Raw genomic sequence first — 26,944 nt, 5'->3', positions numbered from 1 at the left:
GCAGAGCGGCGGTGGTCTTAGCTCCTCGTGGTGGTCTTGGTCTTGGTCTCTGCCTGTGCCTAGGTGTTATCCGTACCCTGAGGCCTTGCCTTGGGCATTCATCACCCAGTACTAGGAAAAGGTAGGTATTGGGCTGTGCTTTGTCCTTCGACCCTCTCTTTTTTTCGTATTTGTCAAATTCTTTTTTGCACTGGTCTCCTCCTTGTGTCTCCTAAAAAGGACCTACCTGTATCTTTGAATCTAGTATCAACTTCCTTGGTCTTTTAGCTTACCGCTAAAGTCGCCAGAGTTAGCTCAGTGTTACTGCGCTGTGCTCTGCTGTGCTTCTGCTCGCGCATTGAATCTTTGGAAAACGCCCGATAAAAACCCCGCCAATTTTACCCCCTCCTCCACCGAGTGTCGATGCGATTCCCTAAGGTACCAACCAACTCTAGGAACTTATTGGATCACTGACGACATTTCTCACCTTTGACCTCCCAACCTACCTTACCACCTCTACCTAACTTAACTGCCCTGCCACCTGCAACCTGCCACTCAACACCTAAATACCTACCTAAAGAGTGAGTACCTGCCCAAGGCAAGGTACCACCATAATCTGCCTTTTGACAACGGCTGGGCTTAATAAACCCAAACCCTCTTTCCCTCAACCTCCCCTCCCCTCCTCTCCCCCACCCGCCAGCTTCGGCCTCATCCACCTGAAGCGAAGCTTGACGGCGAAAACCTCCGCCAGCCATAAACCACCGTCGCGGACTCACGCATAATTACATACACGTACCTGGGACCTTCTGGCTTCCCTCGTTCCGTGTGCTTCTGCCCGCCCGCCCGCCTGCACCTGGTTCGGCTCTCATAGGATAACGACATTCATTGGCGATAACGACACACAAGACGTCACCTGTCTAGTGGTCGTCTAGTTATTTTACCACCCGCTCGCCCACCCTCGCCCGCTCATTATTGAGGCGTTGTCCTCACCACCTGATATCGGCTGTATTTTCAGCCATCCCCTCCTCCTCCAACCTCCTGTCGTCCCGCGCGAACGTATCGTGCAGCCACTTTCACCATGAATGACGATGATGCGATCCATAGCATCCACAAGAAGATCGAGCGCGAGAAGGCTCTCATCAACGCTGCCAATTCCATGAGAGCACAGACCAACAATGAAGCCGTCAGATCTCGTCTCGACTCACAAATGCGAGATGGTCGTCGCAATCTGCAGTTCTTTGAGGAGAAGCTGCGCGACATCCAGATGCGACGTGTGAACTCTGGTGTTGGGGACATGTCCCTTGGAGGATCTTCTGACGACGCCGGCGGCCCTCCTGCACCACCTCCCAAGGATTCCCGAGAAGACAGAGGATCTGATCTCATGCCTCCCCGCCATCCTTATGCTCCAGGTCCCCCTGGTGCCACGGCTTTGCCGAAGCCACGTCAAAATTTCACCAAGTTAGGTGCGTCGTTGCTATGCCATCTCCATAGAAACTTCTCTGAGGCTTTCCGTGTTTTCTGTACTGTACTGTGCTAACGTGAACGAAAACAGACCTGATCAAATATGATACACCGCATCTGGGACCCCGCATCCAGCTCATGCTGTCGCAGATTCAGTTCAAGCTCAACGTCGAAGAACAATATCTTAAGGGTATCGAAAAGATGGTTCAGCTTTACGGTATGGAGGGAGACCGCAAAAGTAAGGCTGACGCGGCTGCCCGAAAAGTCGAAAGCAAGCAGAAGATTATACTGTTGAAGCAGGCACTCAAGAGATATGAAGAACTGCACATCGATGCGGATGTTGCGGACGCCCAAGATGGTGAGTTGACACTGCAGCATTTCTTACTTCGACGACATGTTGACAAAAGAGCAGACGATTCTATCAATGCCCCTAATCTGAGGAAGCCCCTTAGCGGACAACTATCGATTCGTATGCTGGCTATAAAGGATGTCGACCACCTAGCAACTGGTAGGTTTACACGAGGGCCTGAGACCTTTATTGCCGTCAAGGTTGAGGATACTGTGATGGCTCGTACAAAGGCGACCAGGAACGATCGCTGGGAAGCCGAATACCATACCATCGAAGTTGATAAGGCCAACGAAATCGAGCTGACGGTTTACGACAAACCCGCTGAGCACGCCATGCCCATTGCTATGCTCTGGGTCCGAATCTCTGATATTGTCGAGGAAATGCGTCGTAAGAGGATCGAGGCTGAGATGAACAGTTCTGGATGGGTTTCGGCCGATAGAATGGGTAGCACCGGTGGTGGTGCCCCTTCACAATTCCCCATGAGCCCATCTTCGGGCTCTTTTGGGCCAGGCTCTCCAGCTGGCGGCGCGCAAGGAACAGAGACCGGTCCATTCGGGACTGCTGGTCCCCAGCCTCAAGTGCAAACTGGGCCAATCGAAGAATGGTTTAACCTGGAACCTACTGGGCAGATTCAACTCCAGTTGGCATTCAACAAGACTAACGCGAACAGCCGCCCCGTCGACCTCGGTCTTGGCCGAAAGGGAGCTGTTCGTCAACGCAAGGAAGAGGTTCACGAGATGTACGGACACAAGTTCGTACAACACCAGTTCTACAACATCATGCGTTGTGCGCTTTGCGGAGATTTCCTCAAGTACTCTGCAGGCATGCAGTGTGAGGATTGCAAGTACACTTGTCATACCAAGTGTTATTCTAGTGTGGTTACGAAGTGTATCAGCAAGAGTAACGCTGAGACCGATCCCGACGAGGAGAAGATCAACCATCGTATTCCGCACAGGTTCAATCCTTATTCCAACATGACAGCAAACTGGTGCTGCCACTGTGGTTACATTCTGCCTTTTGGCAAGAAGAACTGCAGAAAGTGCTCAGGTGTGTTTTCTTTGACTCTGTTTGCTGCGTTGTGAAACTAATCCTTTATCTGTAGAATGCAATCTTACTGCACACGCCCAGTGTGTTCACCTTGTTCCTGACTTCTGTGGCATGTCAATGGCTGTTGCCAATCAGATATTGGACGGAATAAGATCACAGAAGCAGAGACAGGCAAAGGTCTCTTCACTAACAGAAAAGACTCTCCGGCCAGGAAAATCGAGCCCTACCAGCACTCACTCCCCGGCCCCGTCCTACTCCAGCTCGTCCGCACCTCCTTATCAGCCAGGACCTGCCTCACCTGAGGCAACTGAGGCCGCTAAAGTTATGTACTCGAACCAGACAACACCACGACCTGGGCATCCCGACCGAACCTCGTCTAGCTCAACGGCTGCAGCGGCAGCCTCTGCGGCTATGTCCGGAGGGCCTGGAGGGGCCCAGAGACAACAGTCTGATTATGGACGCTACAGTGGAGGGTATGACCAGCAACAAGAGGATCCATACGCTCAAGGGGGCCAATACGGCGCAGGTCAGCAGCGTAAGTACAACCCGGCTGACTATGCCAACGTCAACCCTAGCTACGGAGGACAACCGCCAGCTCAGGCTCAGCGACCAGTGCAACAGCAGCCAACTGCACAACAGCCTCCTCCCCAGCAACCGCTGCCTCCTGTCCCACAACACCAGCCTCAGCAGCAGCAAGTGGGTTACCAACAACCACCACCACTAGCACACCAGCCCCAGTCACCGGAAGCGATGTCTCCTAAGCAGCAGTCTGCATCTGGTGGAAACAAGGCACCACTGCCTAAGGCCACAGACCCAGGTACAGGCCAACGGATCGGGCTGGATCATTTCAACTTCTTGGCTGTGCTGGGTAAGGGTAACTTCGGTAAGGTCATGCTTGCTGAAACAAAGCGATCTCGCAAGCTCTATGCTATCAAGGTGCTTAAGAAAGAGTTCATCATAGAGAATGACGAAGTAGAGAGCATCCGCTCTGAGAAGCGTGTGTTCCTTGTTGCCAACCGAGGTAGGCACCCATTCCTCACCAACCTGCACGCATGCTTCCAGACCGAGACCCGTGTGTACTTCGTCATGGAGTATGTTAGCGGTGGTGATCTGATGTTGCACATTCAGCGAGGCCAATTCGGCACCAAGCGTGCCCAATTCTACGCTGCAGAGGTTTGCTTGGCACTCAAGTACTTCCATGAGAACGGTGTCATCTATCGTGATCTGAAGCTTGACAACATTCTGCTGTCACTTGATGGCCATGTCAAGATTGGTGATTATGGTCTGTGTAAGGAAGATATGTGGTATGGTTCGACAACAAGTACCTTCTGTGGTACTCCCGAGTTTATGGCTCCCGAGGTATGTCTATAGTATCCAATCCCTCCTTTTTCTTTGTGCTGACCTTTTTCAGATTCTTCTCGACAAGAAGTACGGCCGTGCTGTTGATTGGTGGGCATTTGGTGTCCTGATCTACCAGATGCTTCTCCAACAATCGCCTTTCCGTGGAGAAGATGAGGATGAAATTTACGATGCCATTCTCGCGGATGAACCACTTTATCCCATTCACATGCCCCGAGACTCAGTCTCTATTCTCCAGAAGCTGCTCACTCGTGAGCCTGACCAGCGACTCGGAAGCGGCCCAACTGATGCCCAGGAGGTGATGAGCCAGCCATTCTTCCGCAACATCAACTGGGACGATATCTACCACAAGAGAGTGCAGCCTCCTTTCATGCCTCAAATTAAGAGTGCTACTGATACTAGTAACTTCGACTCGGAGTTCACCAGTGTTACTCCCGTGTTGACCCCAGTCCAGTCTGGTAAGTTCCGCAACTTCCGAGTTCTTGATCTTCCACTAACAGTCACAAGTTCTCTCACAAGCCATGCAAGAAGAATTCCGAGGCTTCTCCTACACAGCTGATTTTGATTAAGCGACTGGACTAACAAGATTGACGATTTTACAATATTTTATCGAGATGATGGAGCCGCGGTGAGGTTATTGTCTTGTCTATCGAATACCCAGGGGCGATAGTGAAATAGGTGGCCGGACACCGCGGGCAGGTGATGTCGGTACAGTGAACCCAGGATGGGCGTCTTATCCAGGTGCCCTCTTCCCACGTTCGCTGGGTCGCTTATAGCGGTAGGCTTTCAGGATATTGGTGGTTGGGCGAGTAAAACATACGAGGGCATGACTAGTACCGTGCCATATTGAGACACTGAAGCAAGCGATCTTAGCGGTAGATGAATATCGTATACAGCAGCATTGGAATGCATGTTAGTTAATAGAGGCCAGAGAAGAGATGATAAAAAAATAGTTGCAGGCAGGCTATGGTTTTTGTTATATGTTACCCTGCACAGCGGTGATTGGTGGTGTGCTCTTTGGCCAGCTCCAAAGATACCTACTGCTTCATGATTCGTTTTCACATTGTCACAGTTGTGTTTGTAGGTGCGCGAGGGCATTGGCATGTTTTAGATATTTTTTTCACTTATGTTTTGTTTATCCCATTTGTACCTCCGCCTCTTTCTAGATTTTCTCTATCGTTCTACGATGTGTACTCCTTCTGTAGAAGCTTGGCAATAGTGTTGAGTCTATAGCATGTTAGTATTCGCTTCGAGATGTACTTATTAGACTGGAACTTACTGGATGTTGCTGGTACCCTCATAAATGGCACCGATCTTGCTGTCACGGAAATACTTCTCAGCGAGGCCTTCACGGACAAAGCCCATGCCACCCATCCACTCAATGGCGGAACCACTGACACGGCCAGCGACCTGAGAAGCGTAGAGCTTGGCCATGGCTGCATCCCTGACAAAGTCCTCACCAGCCTCCTTCTTGCGAGCAGCAGTGTAGACGAGAGCGCGAGCGGCAGTGATCTCGGTGTAAGCTTGGGCGAGCTGGTGCTGCATACCCTGGAACTCACCAACGAGAGAGCCGAACTGCTTGCGGTCGTTCCAGACGTAGCGAGCAGCGTTCTCGAAAGCACCGAGAGCCAGACCGGTCATCTGAGCAGCGATACCAATTCGCCCCTCGTTGAGAAGGGCAATGGCGTACTTGTAACCGTGGCCACGCTCACCGAGGAGATTCTCCTTGGGAATCACAACGTCGTCGAAGTTGATGACGCATGTGCTTGAGGCGCGAATGCCGAGCTTCTTCTCCTTCTTAGCGATAGAGAAACCCTTAGTGCCCTTCTCGACGATGAAAGCGGTGATTCCCTTGTAGCCCTTGCTAGGGTCGAGGTTGGCGAAGACAATGAAGAACTCGGCCTCCTTGGAGTTTGTGATCCACATCTTGCTACCCGAGATCTTGAAGCCGTCGGCGGTCTCAGTAGCTCTCGTGGCCATGGCAAAAGCATCAGAACCAGAGACAGGCTCGGAGAGACAGAAAGAGGCAACGGTGTTTGTCGCAAGGCGAGGGAGCCACTTCTTCTTAATTGCAGTGGAGGCGTACTTGATAATAGCTGTGTTGCAGAGGGTATTGTGCACATCAACCAGGACGGAAACGGAGGGGTCTGCACGGGCAAGCTCCTCAATGGCGATAATGGCGGAAGTGAAGTTCATGCCGGCACCTCCGTACTCCTCGGGGATCTCAATACCCATGAGACCCTGCTCGAACAGCTGCTCAACAACAGCTGGGTCCATCTCCTCAGCCTCGTCCATGTCACGCGCACGAGGAAGAATCACATCTGTAGAGAACTTGGAGACGGTGTCGGCCATGGCAGCCTCGATCTCAGAGAGGTGAGTGATGGGTGTAGGAGGGATCTCGGAGATGTCGATTTGCTCATTGCGGCGGATGGATGTTGTAGATAGAGGGCGAGCAGTGTTGCTTCGGCGCAGAGTTAGCGATTGCTTCTGGTCAGTCTCAAAATTGAACCCACAGGTTTATTCTCGTCAATGTTCGGGGAGCGGTGGCTCGTGTGGCAATGCGCTGTGTAAGACCTCGACCACCCTGAAGCGCAGGGCGCACGACTCGAGTAAACGACGAAGACATGGTGAGATTTGCGGTGTTGAGGAGAGGAGTGAGGAAGCGCGGTGACTGTGCCAGAGAAAAGAAGGAAAAGAGATGTAGGGGAGCTGAAGTGGCTAGGTTAGATCGAGGTGTCAGGCGGGTATGTTAGATGTCTGACGATCACAAGCCAAAAGCGACAACCAGCATGACAAGCTCTTTGAATGGTATGAAACAAGAAAGATGAAGGCGATAAGAGAACAACAAGGTCGAGATGTCAATTATTTTAGCCTCGGTATATACAAATCATCCATTGGCCCCTGTAGTTACACGTCCTTCCCTTTATACGGCTGAAGCGGTTGAAGAATCTCGCTGTTCGGCCTAGACCAGCCGAGGATAACCACCGAGGTCGTGGATGTCTTCGGTTGTACAGCGGTAATGGATGGAACTTTGACTTGACTTTGTTTGACTTGGATCGATTTGGGGAAATCTGTTAGCCAATGCGGGATGGGAGTTGGGGAGGATTGCGGGGGGAAGAAGATGCACCGGCGATTAACCGCTGACGTCAAAGATTGAGGTGGGGCATGATGGATTGTGGCATGTGATCTGCTGGTGAGCCCGGAGAAATAGAACATCCGAGAGATTGTAGCACGTGACACAGCTTCGAGAGGCTGAGATTTTGATATTGGCGGCATTGGATGAGCTTGGGATTGGGATAGCGAGAGGCTGCATACGGGGATCAATTCGACCCAGTTCTCACGACAATTTATTTCAATCCGACCATCGAAGACTCGCCCAACATGGTCGGCTCCATCCTCCGCCAGTTCTTCTCCCCGGCGACACGTCGTCCCCTCACCACAGCCCTCTCAACACCACCAAGCCGGCTGATCCAACCAACCCTCCGAACATTCACAACCTCAGCACCCCGCGCATTCGCTCCCACAACAGCTCGTCCAGCGACATTGAACCAAGTCCTCCGCGGTATCCGAAAGGGCAAGCGCGCTCGTCACGCTGTCTCACCTGCTCTGTCCAACACAAACTGTCCCGCTCTCAAGGGTGTCTGTCTGCGTGTTGGTGTTGTTCGACCCAAGAAGCCCAACTCTGGTGAGCGAAAGACCGCTCGTGTAAAGCTTTCCACTGGAGCTGTTGTTACGGCGTATATCCCTGGCGAGGGACACAATATTCAGCAGCATAGTGTTGTGTTGGTACGAGGCGGACGTGCACAGGATTGTCCTGGTGTGAGATACCATCTTGTTCGAGGAGCTCTGGATCTGGTATGTTTATTGCCTTGGCCATAAATTGAAGTTCTGGCCATATTTATACTAGATGCTAAGATACTAACTACTCCAGGGTGGTGTTGCGAGCCGAACAACAAGTCGAAGCAAGTACGGCACCAAGAAGCCAAAGAAGGCCACAGTTGGTTAAACAATTTTGCATACGGAAAACAAATGGACGAATTGGGTTAAAAGATGGCAAAGCGATGATACAAGACATGTGTCAAAAACCAATAGACCTGGCTACAGCCATGTAATGATATTGTACACTATTTCGAGCATTCAATTCAAGAAAGCATTCAAACGATCCCAGAACATTCTTGATTCATACACTCTACATGATCAAAAGCTGTCCAAAGTGCTTCAAACCCAGACGCCTGTTGTTGGTTCCCGTAAGAACATCACCTAATGCCGACCCATTGTGTGCAGCCCAGAAATCATTGCAGACAATCTACCGAGCATTACGACCTGTATGATACAACCCTATACAACCCCTTGTTAACACTATTTTGTCTACTGCTGCTTCTCGTAGCCCTTGGGCTTCTCCATGCCGTTGAGCTCGAAGAATCGAGAAGTGCCTGTTGCTTGGTTAGCGTATGATTCTGAAACAGTCTCCAGCAAAATACTTACAAGAGTAACCCTTCCAGTCAAAGTTGTTATCAGGGTTGCAGTGGCAACGGAGATCCAGACGTCGCTGCTCGTCAGTGGGGCAGTGAGTGAAAGGAACGTGGTAGTAGGCGATGTCCTCGAAGAAGTGAATCTGCTCCTTCTTAAGGAGAAGACCAGCAGCAATGGAGTGGACAGGAGCATCACCCCATCGCTCGTAGAAGAAACCACCGTCCTTATCAAGAGACTCGAAGAAATCGAGATAAGGCTTGCTGCGGAGCCAGGACAAGCTACCAACCTCAAAGTTGGACCACTAAACTCAATTAGTTGTGAAACGGGTGACAAGTAGAGCTTAACTTACGAAATGGCACTTGTTGTAGTTCTCGCCACCGTCATCACTGAGGAAGCGCATAGAGTTATCGGAAGAGATATGCTCAGGGTGGTTCTGCATGAACTTCTTGGTGCTAGCCCAGAGGGTGGGAATAGTGTCGATGTACTCGTAGAGAGAGAGAACGAAACTGTACTTCTTGTTGTTCTCGTGCATGACACGGAAGGGGTCGTAGTGGATGTCGCAGAAGAGCTTGACAGAGGGCTCAACACGCCAGTAGTACTCGTAGTTCATCATGAGTTCCTGTCGGAAGAAGAAACCAGACTCGAATCGGCACATATGACGGTAGCTGATGGAATCACCGTAGATAATCTTTCGCTCGTGCATATCCTCACGGACCTTGCGGGCCTTCTCCTGGTCAATCCACTCAGGGAAAGACCAGTGTTCCTCGGGAATCAGACCATAGTGAGTCTTACCAGAGCAGAGAGAGGTGGTAACCTTCTTGAACTGCTCATCGAAAGGTTTATCGTTGAGGAAGACCCAGTCGTAGTTGTATCGGCGATTGAAACGATCCTCGACTTGTCGAATGGACTCGGCAATCTCCCAAACGTCCTGGTTTCGGGCAAGAGTAACAAATGTAGCGTTCATACGGGGACCGGGAGCAGTGCCCTGGAGGTTGTTCCAGCCAGGGTCGTTGGGGGACATAGCCAGAGGAGCCTCAGCAAGCTGGCCTGAAGCAGGACCCTCCTTGGGAGTCTGAGGAGCAGGAACAGCGGGGGCATCGCCAGCAGGCTTCTGTGCGGGAGCATCGTCCTTAGTGAGGGCAGTGTCTCCCTCCTCAGCAACAGGTGCTTGCTGGCCAGGGAAGTTGACGTTGTTACCGGCATCGGGGGACTTGGGGATGGTGCCAGGAGCTTGCTGCTGGTTGCTGGGGCTTCCAGGACCGCCTGGGAAGTTACCGACACTGCCAGGAACGGGGATGGTATCGATCTTGGAATTGGAGAAGAAGTAGAACATAGTGAGCGTCTAAGGAGTCGGGTTAGCAGGTGGCGACGTAAGCCATCATGAGCATCAAAACCCATGGGACACGAATGGATAAAGGCGACGTACGAAAAGCGCGAGCGCAATATAGCGCACGTAGCGCGTATGACCTGCAGCCATGGCGAAAAAAGAATTGACGATATGAAATCGTCAATACAAGAAGAGTTCAAATGAAGTGGGAGGTTTGAACAGAAAACAAAGAAAGAAGAAAGATGGATGAGCCAAAGTCGACGTTTCAGTGGCAGCGCGCACGGGGAAAAACGACACCTAGAGCACCTAGCAGCCCGCCTAGGCACTTACGTTAGTAGGGAGCCGGGGGACTGAGGGGCTCCAGTAAAAGGAACGGTCGGTGATCTTTCTGATGGAACTAAAAAAAAGATGGATGGGCGACCTCGTTAGTCCTCCACGAAGTGAAGAACAAGGTCAATATCGTGAACCAGAAACAAGTATTAAGGAGAGAAAAAGAGATGGTTCACGATGAAGAATTCACATTCACGAATTGAGTATGTGCAGGAAAGTATCTACTTATTATCATGCAAAAAAGACAGTCGGAATCAATGGCACGCAACAAGTTGTTGGAGAGCACTGGAATGAGATGAACAACGTGTTCTGGGGGAACAAGCCCAGCCCTTGATCGTCAATTCTAGGCAAAGTCAGGTACACACGGCGACTACATAGAGAGGCACAGCTTGTCCTGATAAGAAGAGGGTGACTCGAGGTATCTTCGGCAGGGGCTTGGAGGGAAAATACCTGATTTCCAGCACTTGGCAGCACTAGGACGAAGTATTCGCCAAATGATATGTACTTGGTACGCCCTGGCGTCCAGGGCACGTATCCCGTATGTTAGCGCATCTCAGCTCCGATTACTGGCTTCTGTGTCAAACTATTGCCGAGTCCAGACGCTTTTGGGGTGAGTCTAATGACATTGGTTCCAATTCAATAGGTAGGTAGCAAACCCTTTTCAGCTTAACTATCCTCTCTCCCAAGTCCGTTCAAAGAAAGGTGGATTTTCGTTCGTTGTCAAGATTACGACGACATGCAGCAGGAGACTGATCTGTTTACAGGGATGCCCCAACCTTGGAAATCTCCATTGTCATCGACTTGATCCAGATACAACAGCTCGTTTAGGTTGCGCCATGCGCCTTTTGCAGAATGTTTAGGAATGAGGGATCTGCAGTTATTCAAGCCTCATAATCGAGAAGGTTTCTCTCAGCAAATCGAGGCCTGGATTGGGAAAAGTGTTACACGTCGAATGCAACACCAGCTTTTCTCGTATCGTTGAATGAGATGGAGGTGCCCCTTTTTTACGTTTCCTGGGCTTGTTTTAGGTTGGCAGCTTACAGCCCAGGAACCTTGCGTTAAAGGAACGGAACGCTGCAACCAGCCTGTAGCAGTTCCCGATTTCCCATCTTCTCTCCACTGTACGAGGTCACCAATTGTTTATTGTTGGTCTCTGAACCCGTTCGTTCCGTTTTTGTGGTTTGTTAGTCGACCTCTTCAACCTTGAATTGAGTCTCTGGGCTGGAGTCCTTGATCATGGATCGATAACCTTATTCAGGCTCAAACTCATGTCCGCTCGTATGTCTAATTAACTGATTTTTTATTCCAATGGATGTTTCACCAAAGGTCTGTGACTTTCTCTTCAAGAGCCCTCCAAAGGTCAACGGCTGAACCACTCGCAACCTACAATATCAATAGGGTAGAATACCTAGATAGGCCTGCGTTTTATAGAACGATACAAGTCAATGTCAAATAAAAGCGTCACTGAAGTGATGGACATTTATACCTATCTTCCAACAAAGAGCTGAAAACATAACGCAGTCAAGTACCTTGTTGCTGCAATATCAGTATGATATTTTCATCCTTTTATATAGACATTCTCCTTCTATGTCTTCATGAGGTTGTATGTCCTAGTCTAAACTCATAAATAGTGTACAAATCTTGTATGGCTTTTGGTTCCTATTGTCTAGACTCGAAGAAGCTCAACAATGACATCACGTGATTATGCACGTGAATGCATGTACCCTTCATCTAACCGCATGTGGGGGAAGCGGGCTTGGAGAACAACGTTGGCACTTCGTCGCATCATCGTCGGCATCAGAGCTTCGCCGCGCATCAACATCGCAGCCCGCTCTCTCCCAAGCGGCTGTTCACCCTTTTCGGTTACAAAGCTCATTGGTAGAGTTTCCGAACACTTCTAACAAACTTCTTCACAGCCAACTTAGCGCTATATTCGCATGCTTGGTCACGATACAAACATCTTGAACCTATTTTACTGGAAGACATCATGATAGATTTGTGCGCGCTGAACGATCCTGAACATATCTCATTCTCTTAGTGGTGAGTGGATTTACTTCAGCTTTTGCTTTCCTACCTTGCTCGCTTCCCCCGGCCTGGTCATTGCTGGATATATATGTCCGGGACTGGAAACCCTTCGACGCCCGTCGACCTGAGGACGAATTCTGTGTTGCACAAGCCTTCCTTCAATGCGAACCCTTCCAGGCTGGCTCAGATATTGGACCGTCGTCTTCTTGTCGGTGTCGGTAGTGATATGCGCCACATGATGGACAGTGAAACAGAGTCAAGCAGCTTCGACCACGACAGGACCATGCAAGAAAAGGACTCAGGAAGGAGAGCAATATGACATATAGAAAGCCCCGCCATCGCAGTCGTCGCGAACACTCTATCGGCGACCCGAATGTTTGGGATAAGAAGCTTGATATCTGGTCCAGGGAGGTCATGGGTCTTTTCCTGAGGATACCTCGAGCGGGGCACGGAGCTCAAAGCGACTATAGTTGACTGGCGTTTGTACTAATTTCTTTCATAGTACAATCGACGTCCACTTGCCCAAATTCTTTCAAAATGTCCTTCTTCGGTTTCGACACCACGCGCCATAACACGGCTGCGCCTGGCTTCTCCCAATCTCACGATCCATTTGCTGGTTTATCAGGCAGGGATGGTGATGATGATGCTCTAGATTTCGAGGAGACTTATGACGGTCTTGGAGACCAGCTCGAAGAGACTGGAGACGCTTTCAACGACGACACTTTCGGCGACAGTGGCACGGCAGTCTCTCGCAGTGCTGGCAAGGATTTCGACTTCTTTGGCCAGACTGCCAAGGTTGCGAATGCCATTGATGAGGAGCATCTTCGCTACAACCGCCAGGGGCCTGCGACTAAACCCGCTGCTTCTGCTCAGGCGCATTCTTCCGTCAACCAATATGCCTCGGCCGACTACCAGTCTTACTACTCTAACCAGCCTTACCAGCAACAGTCTTATCAACAGCCTGTGCGATCTGGTTACGAGAAGTACCGCGAACCCGAGGCGCTCCCTGATCTCCATGTTGACCGAAGCATCTGGGGCATTGGGCCGTCTAAGCCAGCCCAGCAAGCATCGCCTGCTCCTGTTCCTGCAGCTCAGCCTGCCCAGCATGCGCCCAGTCGCAAAGTCATGAGCTTGGAAGAGGTCGAGGCCGCCATGCGATCTCAGCCCAAGCAGCAGACACCTCAGCCACATGCCGCAGATCTTTCCTATCAACAACCGCCTCCCGGATTTACTGCTCATCAGCAACAGCCTCCTCAGGCCCATGGTCATGGCCACCCAGTGACTATCCTGCAGAGGCCCCAAAGCACTCAATCGAAGCCCACGCCGCCAGCCCCAGGTCTTCAAGCGACTCCCGTTCAGCATCAGCAGCAGCTCCATGCCAACCCGACCCAGATTCTGCAGAATCCAAACCGCGCCGGCCCAGATGCGCATGTTCCACCTCAGCATGGACACCACTCCAAGCAGTCCCACAGTGCCATCCCTAATGCCGCGCAGTTACAAGCTCACCCCCAAATGCAGCAGATGTCCGAGGAAGAGAAGGCCGCCTATCTGGATCAAGAGACCAAGAGGGCGAAGCGAAACCACAAGATCTGGCTTCTGTCGAAGGACAATGGGTTGATGACTCCTCAGGACAAGAATTTCATCACCCGTATCCAGCTCCAGCAGCTCGTTTCCGCTACTGGTAACCCTGTCGAAGGATCTGATGCTTCAATTGCCGAGGACTTCTACTACCAGGTTTACAGCCATATCCGGGCTGGTCAGCGTCAAAACCCCAGCCAGCCTCTGAGCAACTTCGCCCAGACATACCTGTACCAGACTGGTAGTCGTCAGGGTGGTATGCGTCGCCATGGACGTCCCGCTGAGAATCACTTCCAACGAATGGAGCAGCAGGTACAGCGTGCTGTTGAAGCTGCCAAGAATAAGCCCAAGAACCCTCAGCTGGTCATCGCAGGCAGTCTAGGAAAGATCTCCTTTAGCAACGCGAAGACCCCTAAGCCTCTCCTCAGCATCAAGCGAACCGAGAGTGAGCATCAGCGCCCCAATAATGGCAAGAAGGGATCTAGCCTTGATCGAAAGACCATCCTTCGAAATGTTGAAAAGGTTTATCAGACTCTGATGCAAATCGAGGATCATGTTCGACTTATCCCACCCCCCATGACCGGCCCCGATGAGGAGCTTGAGAACAAGCACAAGGAGTGGGCCACCATTCTCGAGACCTATAACGCCAAGCTCTGGCAAGAGCTTAAGGTCCATGAGCAGATTGGAGTTGTTGTTCCTCATCCATTCATCGCTTTCTTGTCTTGTGCCAAGGGTGAGAAGGCCATTCCTCGTCTTTTCCCTCATCTCTCTTTTGAACAACGAACTACTATCTTGACCATGATTATCTATCATCTCGACCAATTGGATGTCGTCCAGGGCGCTGCTATTACACCGGGCGAGGTGACAACCATCAATGCACGAATGCGAGAGAAGATTGAACTTTTCATCTCTACTGTTATGCCATCGCTGATGCAATATTTCAACGATACTGGCCTGGATATTGTTGATGGAGTTTTGAATCTGATTGCCACCAAGCTCAACGTCGATCTCATTTCGAGATCAAGAATTGGTGTGTCCATGTTGACACTTATTCTCAGTCGTGCCGTGCTTCTCAAACAGACAGGCGCCGGCACTCCTGAGCAGTGGGATAACTGGTATGTAAATTCTGGACCGTGAATCACAACTTTAGCTAACAAGTATCAGGGATCGAACATTTGAGATCTTGTTCAGTAGGCTCGAACCTTCGCTGCCTTACATTTTCCCTGGTAGTGTCAACACTGGAGAGGATGTCTACGTATGGCAGCTTCTTGCAGCTATGGGCGTCAGCGCCACTCACGACCAGCAAACTCGCCTGGTCCTTGCTGTCAAGGACCGTGTGCTCGACACTGTCACTGTTTCGAAGACACTCCCTCCTGCTATGGGAGCAGAGCGACTGAACAGTGTCAACTTGTTCATGCGATCCATTGGTTTGGATGTCGAGCTTCTCCAGTAAACATTTGTTTTATGAGCATGCATACAGGCTATTGTCGGTGATTCTTGGGCTTTTTTCTTGGGCTGGCATATAAGAGCGCTCAAGGCGACCGGGATATGCAGGATGCGACACAACACAACAAACAGGGTTTACATGCTGGCGAAAATATTATTGGGAGCGGCTCAGCGTATAGGCATACTGGGTGTACAAAATTCCTCACCCCTGATATGGCGAGTGCTTAGCGCTTTCATGTATACCGGCATTACAGTCGGATGATCATCACTAACTCATGGAGAGAGTTTGGGAGGACTCTTGTCCATTGAGGAAATAGGTTATATCGTATTTGCAAATTTTACGCGTGTTTGGCATAGCTTTTCTATACGGTGACCTTTGAATTTTTATATAAAGTTGATAGATCCTTTGCGCCGTCCCATGCTACCTATTTAGTCCCCTGAGTTTATTTCTAGCACCAAATTTTCACTCTTCATCCATCAACGTTGGCCGTCTTTGAAGCTGTAGCTCGAGGTCTACCTCCCCGTCGAGGAACGGTTCCCGCCGCTCCACCTCGTGGTCGAAGCTTGGGCTTTCGTGCCTCGTCCGCCCCTGGCGCAGGTTGCTCTGGCTGCTTAGCGGGGGCAATTGGCTTGAGATCTTCTTTAACAGGTTCTGATGTCGGCTGTGGCTTCTTTATGCCACTAACAGCTTCAAGAAGCTCGTCATCATCCCACCGACGGGCGAACTTTGGCACTGACTCCTCAAGGGGTGGCTCATTGTCCTCCGCACCATCGGCTTTCTCTGCTTCTTCTGCGGCCTCCTCTTGAGTAGGGCGCAGGAAGAGGCTTTCGTTATAAACCTCCCAGGCAGCCTCCTCGTTCTCATCTGTGTAGTGCATAGTTCGCCAATGCTCTGTCTGCACAGCTCGTAGACGATCAGCCATAGTTTCGGTGGTGACAGTATCGCCATCGCCAGTAGCCTTGACAGTCATATGAATTGCGCGAGCAGTGCCGGCTGCAGTACTGGGAGCCGACTCCTTAGTAGCTGCGTCTTGTCGTGCTTGTTGGACGGTTGCGTCGATGTGGTGAAGTTGTGGGCGTAGGTGGACAAGCGATGACACAGGTGTGAGATGTAAGTCCTCTGGCGATGGGTTAGAAGATATATGGGCTCAAGACCAATGCGACTTACTGCCTTGAAAGACACCGACCATATGCTGAACCTCCTTATACTCAGGATACTGTCCACCAAGGGTCTGTATCCGGAGCACTTTATCCTGCCTGACGGCCTCTGCCCAGTCCATGTTCTCCTGTTCATCCTCGGCCTTTTTCCTGCCACCTCGAGCCTGGACCGTACCAAAGCCAAATCCACCAGCCAGGCCATGGCTGCCGCCATTCTTCGTCGCCATGGAAGCATGTAAAGTCTTTCCCCATTTTTGTCCCTTCTCGCGATCATAGGCGACTGTGTTGTCGAGGGGAACATCGACTTCAACCATGCCAGCTTGAGCCTTCACCCGCAATTCGGTTGGTGGAGGTCGTGGAGAGTCATCGGTTCGGTTTGGATGTTGAAGAACAAGAAGACGGCGGCCTAAAGGTAGAGATGGGTTGATAAAGACGTTGTATGTTGCGGTGACGGGGTCATTGTTGTCGTCGTCGTCTATCGTGGTGGGATTGTTAATTGTGCAGGGCTTGACGCCTGAGTCGACATCCATATCATCGATGTCCATTGAGGCCGTAGGAGCCGGCGTATTCGACGATGTAGACATGTTATGCAACTATTTGTATGAAAACAAAGCTTTTCTGCAGAAATTGCTAGTCAAGAACCTGACTAGACCTTGTTATTCGCTGATCGGTATGGATGACTCTACGTCGCTCTCTAGGTTCGCTTTGCGACAACCGCAATGCGCAGCTGTTTCTCGAAGACCTTTGCCTCGTATGTCGATACCGAGTATATATACGTATTTTGTACCAGTATCTTAAGCTCCGGCGTTTTTGCGACAGGGTTGCGATGTGAAGTAGGTCAGCTTGAAGGTTGCAAGCCTAAGGGAAGTCAACGCTGGGAGGGGCGGTTGTATAGAAATTTCCATGTTCGTCCCCCGCCAAAGTTTGGACTGTTATCTTATCAGTAACAGCAATTCGAGAGTCGCAAGCCCAAAGATGAGAGTCACTTAGTCATGTCCCAATTATGATAATTAGGGAGCTGACTTATTTCAATAGAGATTTAATCTCAGATGGAAGATGTATTTACTGCATTTGAGATGCTTTTCCGGCAAAGCAGCCTATTTGCATTAACAAATTCTTTACACGCAACCCAAACTTTGAACTCCATTGAATCCAACAGGCATATGGCCATGAAACAATATCCGTATATCGTTTCGTTCCTGGGCACCCCAGAAGCCAGAAAACACATCGATTAACATCAAACAGTCTATCGACCCTTTCCACGGTCGCGACGTCCACCCTCCAACACCTTTACTCTCTTGTTGAATCTCTCTCCAATACCACCTCCCATACCGCTTCCTCGAGGTCCATCCGTTGTGTCGATTCCACGCTTTCGGCTCTTGTCCAGAAGAGCACGAACGTTTCCACCTGATTGCTTGCGCTTGGTAAGACGATCGATACGGTCGACACCCTCTCCCAGGTTGTGCCAATCCTCGCCACCAAACTGCATGCGGTTGCTGCGACCAGCCTGCTTTGCCTTTTTAGCTCGGTCCTTCTTGCTCTCCTTGGGAAGGCGTGTGAAGTTCATTTCTTCATAATCTCGGCGCTCTGCCTCCTCCTTTCGCTCGGCGTCGGTCTTCATCTTGCGACCGCCCTGAACAATTGTGGTACCAATACTTGGCTCCGCCAAAGGTGCGCTAGATAGCTCTGAAGCAACGAATTCCTCCATAGTGTGAGATCTGCCGGCGCGACGATCGTGCTTCTCGCGGCGTTGAGGCGCATCCATTGTGGCTCGGTCTCTCTTGGGTGGGCGGTATACACCGACAGCTCCTCCATCACGCTCCGCACGACGAGCGGTAACATCATCAGCCATGGCTCCAAAGTTACCGGGCTTGTGAGACAGAGCTTCAGCATCTGCCTCCTCCTCTGAGTCTTCCTCTTGTTCCTCGGAATCTGATCCAGCCGCAGCCTTGGCTTCCTTTGCCTGTCTCTCGCGCTCTGCATCGTCCGCTGTTCGGAGGAATCGATCAATGGAGAAGCGCAACTTTTCTTCCAACGGTCGGGCTCCCCTTTCTAAGTAAAGTCGCAGTTCAACCAGCTTTGCCCTCACAGATTCGTCGAGTTCTGATTCATCTTCAGCCTTATCCGAGTTTGACTTCGAGTTGCGCAACTTTAGTAGAATCAAGAAGACGAGGTTTTGTAGGTATGACAGTAGAAGCTCATTCTTCACATCGAGAAGTGAAATGCCATCCTTCTGGTGCTCGATAGTTGCGAGTTTTGGTGTGACCTCGAGTGCTGATGACAGCGACTGGGTTAGCGACGTCAACAGCGCTGGTAGTGTTGTAGGTGCTGCCATGTTGATCTGTTTGCCTGAGACTTGAAATCTCTAGACAATTGAAAACTCATGTCTCGTCGAAAAGTTTGGAGTACTTCCAACTTTTTAGCGGGGCATTCTCGGACTGTCTCCACATTCCTGCCTTGACAGCCACAAACGCCACAAATACCCTGTTCCAATGCGTGGCCCATTCTCCCTGACTCAGCTAATATCTCCATGACAGATTACAGCAAGTGCCTTGAAGCTCCCTGTTTGACGATTTACTCTCGCAGCTGTTTCGCTGGCTTGATTCACCACACGATCCTTTATATCATTGATCGGACGATACAAGAGGCAGAAACTGAGTGAAATTCTCAGTTGTTACTTGAATTTTAATTTTACTTCCTCATCAACTCGAAATTGCGGGTCGCGCAAGTCGTCGTCAGCTAGAGCTTTTGATCGACAGCTTCACATCTCGGCTTTCACAATCCTCCTTTGTCCACCTCTTTCGGTCTGCGCATGATCTAATTTACCAATATGCATTTCCGAGACTTTGCGCCTCGTACGGCGCTCATCAGCTCATTGCTAGCTATACCACAGCTAGCTTCTGCTTTCTACCTCCCCGGTGTCGCCCCTACTACCTACAAAGAGGGAGATAAGGTTCCGCTTTACGTGAATAGCATCAAGCCTGTCGACCGCTCCCAAGACCCGCGACTACACGCCGTTGTCTCATACGACTACTACCACCCTGCGTTCCAATTCTGCCAACCTGAAGGCGGCCCTCAATATGTATCGGAAAGTCTGGGTAGTATTCTCTTCGGAGACCGTATCATGACTTCTCCCTTTGAGCTTATCATGGGCAAGAACGAGACCTGCAAACCCCTTTGCGAAGTCAAATACACTGAGAAATCGGTTCAATTTGTCAAAAGCCGCATCGAACAGGGATACAGCCTGGAATGGCTTGTGGATGGATTGCCCGCTGGACAGGAAGTTCTCGATCAGTTGACTGGCACTACCTTTTATAACCCCCGATTCTTGCTCGGCCAGGATGATAAGGACGACAACATCCTGTTCAACAACCACTACGAAATCGCCGTCGAGTATCATGAAGTGAACAAGGACCCCAACCAGCGCCGTGTTGTTGGTGTAGTTGTGCAGCCAAGCTCGAAGGAGTACGGCGGCAAGGCTGATTGCGCCAACCACCCGCCCATCGTTTTGTCCGGAGGCGAGCAGCATGTTACCTTCAGCTATAGCGTGATCTGGCGCAAGTCAGACACTGCCTGGGCCACTCGATGGGACAAGTACTTGCACGTGTTTGATCCCAAGATTCACTGGTTCTGGCTTATCGACACTGCCATCATTGTCGTCATTCTTGTCCTCACTGTCATGTCCATCCTGGTCCGCGCTCTCAAGAAAGATATTGCTCGTTATAACAGACTCGACCAGATCGACCTCGACGACTTTGGCGGTACTTCGGTTGTTGAGGATGGTGTTCAGGAAGACTCTGGCTGGAAACTGGTCCATGGCGACGTCTTCCGAACCCCTTCGCGTCCCCTTCTGCTCTCGGTCCTGGCTGGCAATGGTGTTCAGCTGTTCTGCATGACGGGATGCACCATCCTCTTTGCTCTTCTTGGATTCTTGTCTCCTTCAAACCGTGGATCTCTTGGAACTATCATGATTCTCATGTATACTGTCCTCGGCTTCGTTGGTGGTTATGTCTCTGCTCGAACTTACAAGGCATGGCAGGGTGAGAGCTGGAAGTTGAACATTGCTTTGACCCCAACCTTGGTCCCCGGCATCGTCTTCTCCAGCTTCTTCCTCCTGAACCTTTTCCTTTGGGCCAAGCAGTCATCAGGGGCGGTTCCTTTCACCACCATGCTTGTGATTGTTGCTATCTGGTTCATTATCTCGATTCCTCTCTCCTTTGGTGGTTCTTGGGTTGGATTCCGCTCTCCTCAGTTCCAGCCCCCTGTCCGCACCAACCAGATTCCACGACAGATTCCTCCTGTGAGCACTTACCTTAAGCCTGTACCCAGCGTGCTTATTGTCGGTCTACTTCCCTTCGGTGCCATCTTTGTCGAACTTTTCTTCATCATGAACTCGATCTGGTTCAGCAGGATCTACTACATGTTTGGCTTCCTGTTCCTCTGCTACGGCCTCATGATTGTTGTCTGCGCTGCTGTCACTATCCTTATGGTGTATTTCCTGCTATGTGCTGAGAACTACAACTGGCAGTGGAGATCTTTCCTCGCTGCTGGTATGAGTGGTGGCTATATCTTCTTGAATTGTCTTTTGTACCTTGTTACAAAGGTCAGGGCGAGTGGATTGGCCGGTATTGTGCTCTACATGGGCTACAGTGCCATCATTTCATTCCTCTTCTTCATTCTTACTGGTAAGTTATTTATAGCCCCCCTCTTTACGATGCCATTCTAACCCTTACAGGCTCCATCGGCTACTTTGCCAGTTGGTGGTTCGTCCGCAAGATCTACTCGTCCATCAAGATTGATTAAGAGACGGGCTTGCACCAATAATGACGGATGGATCATCAACGACAAGTGACGAATGAATAAGAGACGGAATTTTGGTGTTTGTAAAATACATGTACGACCAGCGTCTGGAATTCGCGTTTACCATGAGCTGTGTTTTAAGCTGCAAACAAGGGCCAGATCGGCAACATTATGGTGATAACGGTCCGTGGTGTTGCATCAGTACGCTGCGAGTACGGAGTAGATTCATTTTCATTTAGACGGATATCAAAATCAGGCCGGTGCCAACAGAGCAGGGCCGTGTTGGCTATTGATGAGGAGGTGTTGTTCTGCATTGTTTTCAAGCTTATTATAGATATCAAAAATTCCTTGGCTTATTTCCTCCTGCTCAATCGTCGTCGTCATCGTCATCCAAATCATCCAGGTTAGTAAACTGAAACTGGGCCTTTTGCTGCGGAGGTCCAGTTGGGCTCCTTTGTTCGCCAGGGGCAGCCGGACCACCAACCAAACTGGCGCGTCTCCAAGCCTCCTGGTCCTTCTCTCTCTGGCGTTCTCTCTCAATGCGCTGGCGCTCGCGTTCCTCTCGTTGCTTCTTCTCGCGCTCTTCCTGGGCAATACGGTCCTCTTCTTCCTTCTGCTTCCTCTCCTCTTCCTCGCGACGCTTGCGCTCTTCTTCCTCAGCTGGATCGTAGCCCTTGGGGTCAATGCCCTGCTCCTGGAGGAGCTGGTTAGCAGCGAGGGAGCCAGCGCCAAGCTGGAGGTCATTTGGCCAAGGTAGGAAGATTTGGTCAGTCAAAGGGTTCAAGAACTGTGTCCACTCGCTGGGCAGAACGGTGTTGGCGGACATTGAGGACTGTTGAGTCGCAGGTTCCTGGGAGACGGCCGGCGTGCCATTTATAACTGCTGGGCTTTGAACCTGAGACGATGCAGGCGCAGATGGTGTCATAATTGAAGCCGCTTGCGACTCGGGTCCTGGAGTCTGTGCTGCTGGTGTTTGACCGCCTGGAGTCTGGACTTCTGGAACATCTGGCGTCGGCGGTGCGGCTTTAATGGTGCCTGCCGGTGGCATGGTTGTTTTGCTGATACGTCGGGCATAATTGAGAAGCTCTTCGTAGGCGATGGGGTAGCTTGGGCCAGAAGGAAATGTGGTGGTTTGTGTCGTCACGATGTCCTTGCGAGTAGTCGCTAGATTCGAAAGAGTATCGCGGATCTGCGTATCAAGGGCGTTTGAAGACTCGCGCAGTTGCTGGATACGTAAATAATTGTTCTGATGAGTCTGGACTGAGAAGGAGATCAGCTAAAACACCCATGGCTGGCTAAGTCGTATGAGTTACCTTCTTCCAAGCCTCTGCTTAGTTCTTGGTCCGCTAAATTGAGCTCTTCTCCTTGTTGTATAGAGGGATGGTATTTTGTGACTGAATCAATTAGGTTTGCGAGAGCTTTCTCTAGTCGCTCAAAACGACCATCGATATATTTGTCCATTGCAAGATCGTGGTTGATCACAATGACCTTTCTACGGATAGTATCAAGTGATATGAAAGTAAATAAAAGAAAGGTCAAAGGCAAGGCTGCTATAGCAGACGGAAGCTTGAAGGTCAATGTGGGTCTTTAGTCGGTGTTGTCATTGGTCGGCCGCTTCAAAGCTTCTTTTAGGCCTGAGGCCAAACAAACCCGATCTTTCCCGTTCGGCAAACTCGCGCAACCAAGTTCAAGGCCCTTCTTTTACGACGACGACATCGACGAGCAATTGAACGACGAAACAGGCTTCCACCGCCCTAAGATTCAAGATGGTCTCCTACGTACGTTCGAACCCTTCGAAACGACCGCCGAGAACGAGCTACAGACATTCACGAACGGCTCGAGGCGTCTTTAACGAAGAGTGCAATCGACTGACCTGATTCTCACCAGACTCCCATCCGCATGTCGGAATTCAAGAGCAACTATGGTCCTAAGTACGTTATATCAGTCTACGATCACCGAACGTCGAATTCGAAGCGCACTGTCAAGGCACAAACGAACTACGACTCTCGGCATTCTGCACAAGGGTTCATATGAAATAGTGACGTTGGCTAATACTCTGGAACAGGTACCATCCTCAACCCAACATTGCTGGCATCACCCCCCAGGCTGCCTTCCGAATGTAAGTACACGATTTTAAACCGAGAATACGATCGCGAACCGAATTTCGATCTCCCTTCCGTTTCTCCGAAGTCTTGCAATGATCAATTGCGGCTGAGATGGACATGAGGATGAGATATTGGGATTTGATTACGAACTTTTATGGACGACTAATCGTTATGCTGTGAATGGGAACTGACTGGGTTATAGTGGCTCCCGTCTGGCTATGTACGGTGCTCCCGCCGCTGTTGCTGTCCTCCTCTTCGCCAACGGTATTCCCCGTGTGCAGCGCGACGTTCTCCAGGTACGAACGAACATCTCTCTATACTATTCGACGATGATATTAATTCCTATACAGAAGATCCCTTTCCTTGGCAACTATTTCCGAAAGGAGATCCACCCCGCCGACAACGTAAGTCTTGATTATGATACGAAGCATTGGGGTCGATTACTGATAGTCCGTATAGCCTTTCTAAATTATCTGGTGGACTTGAGGAAGATAGACGTTGTTCAGCGCCCGTGCCGGCTCTCATTGTATAAGATATTCCAATAGACATGTTCTGAGCCTTGAATTTTGCTGTGAAATGTACGGCCTGTGATTGGTTGATGTTTAAGTGCTTAACTTGTAGCCAGAAACATGCATGACACCTTATGGAAGTCCTCTTTAAAAGAATAATATGTAGTGGCATGAAAGGATTGAAAAGAGGGTTTCTTTAACGACATTATTACAGTCTATAATACCTTTTGGCTGTCATATGTTGCTTTGGGCTATTTCGGGTTGTTGATATGATGTTCCACTCATTAAAGTACAGTGCCACTAACTCACTGCGAAACACTGGTTTCTCTCCTACATGTACAACTTGCCCGTCTTATACAACTTCAAGCTGACTTTCGCCATTCATTTATCCTTCATATTTCTCAATTATAAACTCTCTTGAAAAAAAATCTTTAGCTTCTTCAAGCCATGAGAGGATTCTAATCCTTCCAACACCGTCTCTTTCGCGCTCAGCTAACTGCTGGTGAACACTTGTCATGATGGAGATATCTCAAGGATACAAGACAGTAGCAGCTTTCATCATTGCGCTGCCTCTTTTTGCCAGGCGATTTAAGAACTCTTCAGTTCCTAACTCGCGCTTAGAGGGTTTCTTCTTTTATTTTCTTTCTGTCGCCTCTGTCTGTTGGTTGTATGCCGTCTCAGCACTGGTCCCGGAGCCTTACCTGGTACGCCTCATCTTATATCGTGCTCATCGCACAGATGCTAACTCAAGCTAGGATGAAGTATTCCATATACCACAGGCACAGAAATACTGCCAGGGGAGGTTCCAAGAGTGGGATAGCAAGATCACGACACCACCAGGGCTGTAAGTTTGATGCGCTTCTATACCCCGAAGCAAATGCTGAGCCCAATACAGTTACCTTCTTTCTCTTATAACACCTGGAGTTGTGCGTCCTAGTAGTTCAGTCAGTGGATACTTCTGCGACGTCAAGAGTCTAAGAGCTACCAACGTCGCTGTTCTGGTGATACTCGCCATCTTGGTCCTAAAGTGCCGTCGAGAGATCGAGGCACGCCTCTATGAAGCTTATACCTCGACCCGGCTACGCAATACTTCACAATATGCAGTTCACACTGCACTTAATGTCGCCCTATTTCCGCTTCTCTTCTTCTTCTCTGGACTTTACTACACCGATGTTGCATCTACTGCAGCCGTCTTGGTCGCCTACTTGAACCACCTAAAGCGCATTGGTCGAGATCGTAGTTCCGCACTGAACGATCTAACAACAATCCTCTTTGGAATCATCACGCTTCTCTTTCGTCAGACCAATGTCTTCTGGGTAGTTGTGTATATGGGTGGCCTAGAAGCTGTCCATGCTGTCAAGACCTTGCGGCCAGAGCAGGTTGATCAGCCAGTTATCTTGACATTTGTTGAGCAGATCAAGTATTTTGCCTGGAGGTATTCTCTTGGAGATATTCATGACCCCCCACTACACATGATGTGGCCAGATGGTACGCCAGCTCTTTCTTGCAGCTTAACTTGTCACTAACTACGATCAGACATGCTCTTCTGTGTATTGAGTCTGGGAATCGCAGCGATTTGCAACCCAATCCGCATCATTAGACAGATATGGCCTTACGTTGCTGTCCTTGTCTCATTTGGTGGCTTCGTAGCATGGAACGGTGGTGTTGTCCTTGGTAAGTACTCTCTTTGCATAGCGTCGAGTCTATGGCTAACGACAAAAAGGTGACAAATCCAACCATGTTGCTACTATCCACCTCCCACAGATGCTCTACATATGGCCTTTCTTTGCTTTCTTCTCTCTACCACTTCTGGTACCGTATGCCCTACCCGCCATTAACATGGTACTGCGAATACTGCCGCGGGCTCGATCGCCTACATCAACTAGCAAGCCAGCCCCCGAGGCAGAGACCAGTGCAAAGCCGCCCTCAATTTCCTTCGGCAAGTCACGAAGGTCGGGAAGCTCTAGGAAAGCCTCGGCAACCGGCAGTTCTGACAGAAAATACCCACGACTTTCGAAGCCACTAGAAATCGCCAGCTTCATATTTGGGGTCAAGCTCATACTCTGGCCCCTCTACCTCCTTGAGACCATAGTGCTCTCACTCGCCATCGTTCACTACAACACCATTATCCACCCCTTCACTCTGGCTGATAACCGCCATTACATGTTCTACATCTTTAGATATACCATCCGACGGGCTTCTTGGATTCGATATGCTTTAGTTGTCCCCTATACCTTGTCTCGGTGGATGACGTGGGGTACCATTGCTGGCTGCTCACGATTCTTCACTATTCACATGCGCGCCTGTTCTGTTTATGGGAATGGAACAGAAAACCCTCCCTTCCTGAGTCATCCTATGGTGACTAACGTTGGGTTTTCGCCAAGACAAACTTATGCCGCCTCTCCAGCTAGGATAACGGAGAATTCTCAGGATACTTCCAAACATCGAGAACTGAGCAAGGCTTTGGGTGATGACCCTCTTCTTGCTTCGATTATACCAGCTTCAACATCGACTGGACTCGTGTTCTTGCTTGCCACGACTTTATCACTCATGACGGCCCCGCTAGTAGAGCCACGATACTTTATCATACCCTGGGTGATGTGGAGGCTGCTTGTACCTGCGTGGAGGCTTCATGATCATGGTTATTACGGTGGTGTTACTTCCAGACTCTCAAATTACCCAAAGATCAGGCCTTTTTTTGAGTTCTTTCAGCACTACGATCTACGACTTATCATTGAGACGTTTTGGTTCATCGCCATCAATGCTGCAACAGGTTACATCTTCCTCACCAAACCTTACATATGGAAGGCGGAAGATGGGACTGTGCTGGACGACGGTCGATTTCAAAGATTTATGTGGTAAACACACAAGACGGAGGGGATATGAGCGGTGTGGTTGCAAAAGATAGTCTTTTTGTAGTTTTGTCTTGATAAGCATGTGGCCCTCTTATCGCTGGGAACTCACTTCATGCCAGATGTGAAATATACCCCAACACTGA

General features: G+C 50.1%; 10 protein-coding genes across 10 annotated transcripts; 5 read left to right on the top strand and 5 right to left on the bottom strand.

Moving 5' to 3' along the window:
* Positions 1 to 1,057: 1,057 nt before the first annotated feature.
* Positions 1,058 to 4,764, top strand: PKC1 (Serine/threonine kinase; the record flags this gene model as incomplete). Its single annotated transcript, XM_044822211.1, has 5 exons — positions 1,058 to 1,442; positions 1,532 to 2,836; positions 2,892 to 4,195; positions 4,248 to 4,653; positions 4,703 to 4,764. The coding sequence occupies 5 exons, from the start codon at positions 1,058 to 1,060 to the stop codon at positions 4,762 to 4,764; spliced, it is 3,462 nt and encodes a 1,153-aa protein (XP_044683544.1).
* Positions 4,765 to 5,376: 612 nt separating this feature from the next.
* On the bottom strand, positions 5,377 to 6,821 carry J7337_004516 (uncharacterized protein; the record flags this gene model as incomplete). The annotated part of the gene is made up of 3 exons (XM_044822210.1): positions 5,377 to 5,422; positions 5,475 to 6,656; positions 6,709 to 6,821. 3 exons carry the CDS (start codon positions 6,819 to 6,821, stop codon positions 5,377 to 5,379), a joined length of 1,341 nt encoding a protein of 446 aa, XP_044683543.1.
* Positions 6,822 to 7,576: 755 nt separating this feature from the next.
* J7337_004515 (uncharacterized protein) lies at positions 7,577 to 8,201 on the top strand (the record flags this gene model as incomplete). Its single annotated transcript, XM_044822209.1, has 2 exons — positions 7,577 to 8,050; positions 8,127 to 8,201. The coding sequence occupies 2 exons, from the start codon at positions 7,577 to 7,579 to the stop codon at positions 8,199 to 8,201; spliced, it is 549 nt and encodes a 182-aa protein (XP_044683542.1).
* A 362-nt stretch (positions 8,202 to 8,563) lies between these two features.
* Positions 8,564 to 10,145, bottom strand: MNT1 (Glycolipid 2-alpha-mannosyltransferase 1; the record flags this gene model as incomplete). Its single annotated transcript, XM_044822208.1, has 4 exons — positions 8,564 to 8,628; positions 8,681 to 8,969; positions 9,018 to 10,010; positions 10,095 to 10,145. The coding sequence occupies 4 exons, from the start codon at positions 10,143 to 10,145 to the stop codon at positions 8,564 to 8,566; spliced, it is 1,398 nt and encodes a 465-aa protein (XP_044683541.1).
* A 2,742-nt stretch (positions 10,146 to 12,887) lies between these two features.
* J7337_004513 (uncharacterized protein) lies at positions 12,888 to 15,381 on the top strand (the record flags this gene model as incomplete). Its single annotated transcript, XM_044822207.1, has 2 exons — positions 12,888 to 15,043; positions 15,093 to 15,381. The coding sequence occupies 2 exons, from the start codon at positions 12,888 to 12,890 to the stop codon at positions 15,379 to 15,381; spliced, it is 2,445 nt and encodes an 814-aa protein (XP_044683540.1).
* Positions 15,382 to 15,844: 463 nt separating this feature from the next.
* Positions 15,845 to 17,116, bottom strand: J7337_004512 (uncharacterized protein; the record flags this gene model as incomplete). The annotated part of the gene is made up of 2 exons (XM_044822206.1): positions 15,845 to 16,494; positions 16,543 to 17,116. The coding sequence occupies 2 exons, from the start codon at positions 17,114 to 17,116 to the stop codon at positions 15,845 to 15,847; spliced, it is 1,224 nt and encodes a 407-aa protein (XP_044683539.1).
* Positions 17,117 to 17,778: 662 nt separating this feature from the next.
* Positions 17,779 to 18,867, bottom strand: J7337_004511 (uncharacterized protein; the record flags this gene model as incomplete). The annotated part of the gene is made up of 1 exon (XM_044822205.1): positions 17,779 to 18,867. The coding sequence occupies one exon, from the start codon at positions 18,865 to 18,867 to the stop codon at positions 17,779 to 17,781; it is 1,089 nt and encodes a 362-aa protein (XP_044683538.1).
* Positions 18,868 to 19,362: 495 nt separating this feature from the next.
* On the top strand, positions 19,363 to 21,335 carry J7337_004510 (uncharacterized protein; the record flags this gene model as incomplete). Its single annotated transcript, XM_044822204.1, has 2 exons — positions 19,363 to 21,217; positions 21,268 to 21,335. 2 exons carry the CDS (start codon positions 19,363 to 19,365, stop codon positions 21,333 to 21,335), a joined length of 1,923 nt encoding a protein of 640 aa, XP_044683537.1.
* Positions 21,336 to 21,699: 364 nt separating this feature from the next.
* On the bottom strand, positions 21,700 to 22,793 carry J7337_004509 (uncharacterized protein; the record flags this gene model as incomplete). The annotated part of the gene is made up of 2 exons (XM_044822203.1): positions 21,700 to 22,592; positions 22,646 to 22,793. 2 exons carry the CDS (start codon positions 22,791 to 22,793, stop codon positions 21,700 to 21,702), a joined length of 1,041 nt encoding a protein of 346 aa, XP_044683536.1.
* A 305-nt stretch (positions 22,794 to 23,098) lies between these two features.
* ALG10 (glucosyltransferase) lies at positions 23,099 to 26,808 on the top strand (the record flags this gene model as incomplete). Its single annotated transcript, XM_044822202.1, has 9 exons — positions 23,099 to 23,110; positions 23,220 to 23,263; positions 23,398 to 23,451; positions 23,640 to 23,733; positions 23,788 to 23,841; positions 24,702 to 24,790; positions 24,842 to 25,434; positions 25,483 to 25,620; positions 25,670 to 26,808. 9 exons carry the CDS (start codon positions 23,099 to 23,101, stop codon positions 26,806 to 26,808), a joined length of 2,217 nt encoding a protein of 738 aa, XP_044683535.1.
* Positions 26,809 to 26,944: the final 136 nt, after the last annotated feature.

Source organism: Fusarium musae, chromosome 3, assembly GCF_019915245.1.
Source record: "Fusarium musae strain F31 chromosome 3, whole genome shotgun sequence".
NCBI lineage: Eukaryota > Fungi > Ascomycota > Sordariomycetes > Hypocreales > Nectriaceae > Fusarium > Fusarium musae.
The sequence above is the reverse complement of the archived record's forward strand: the minus strand, read 5'-3'. Positions and strand labels throughout refer to the sequence as shown.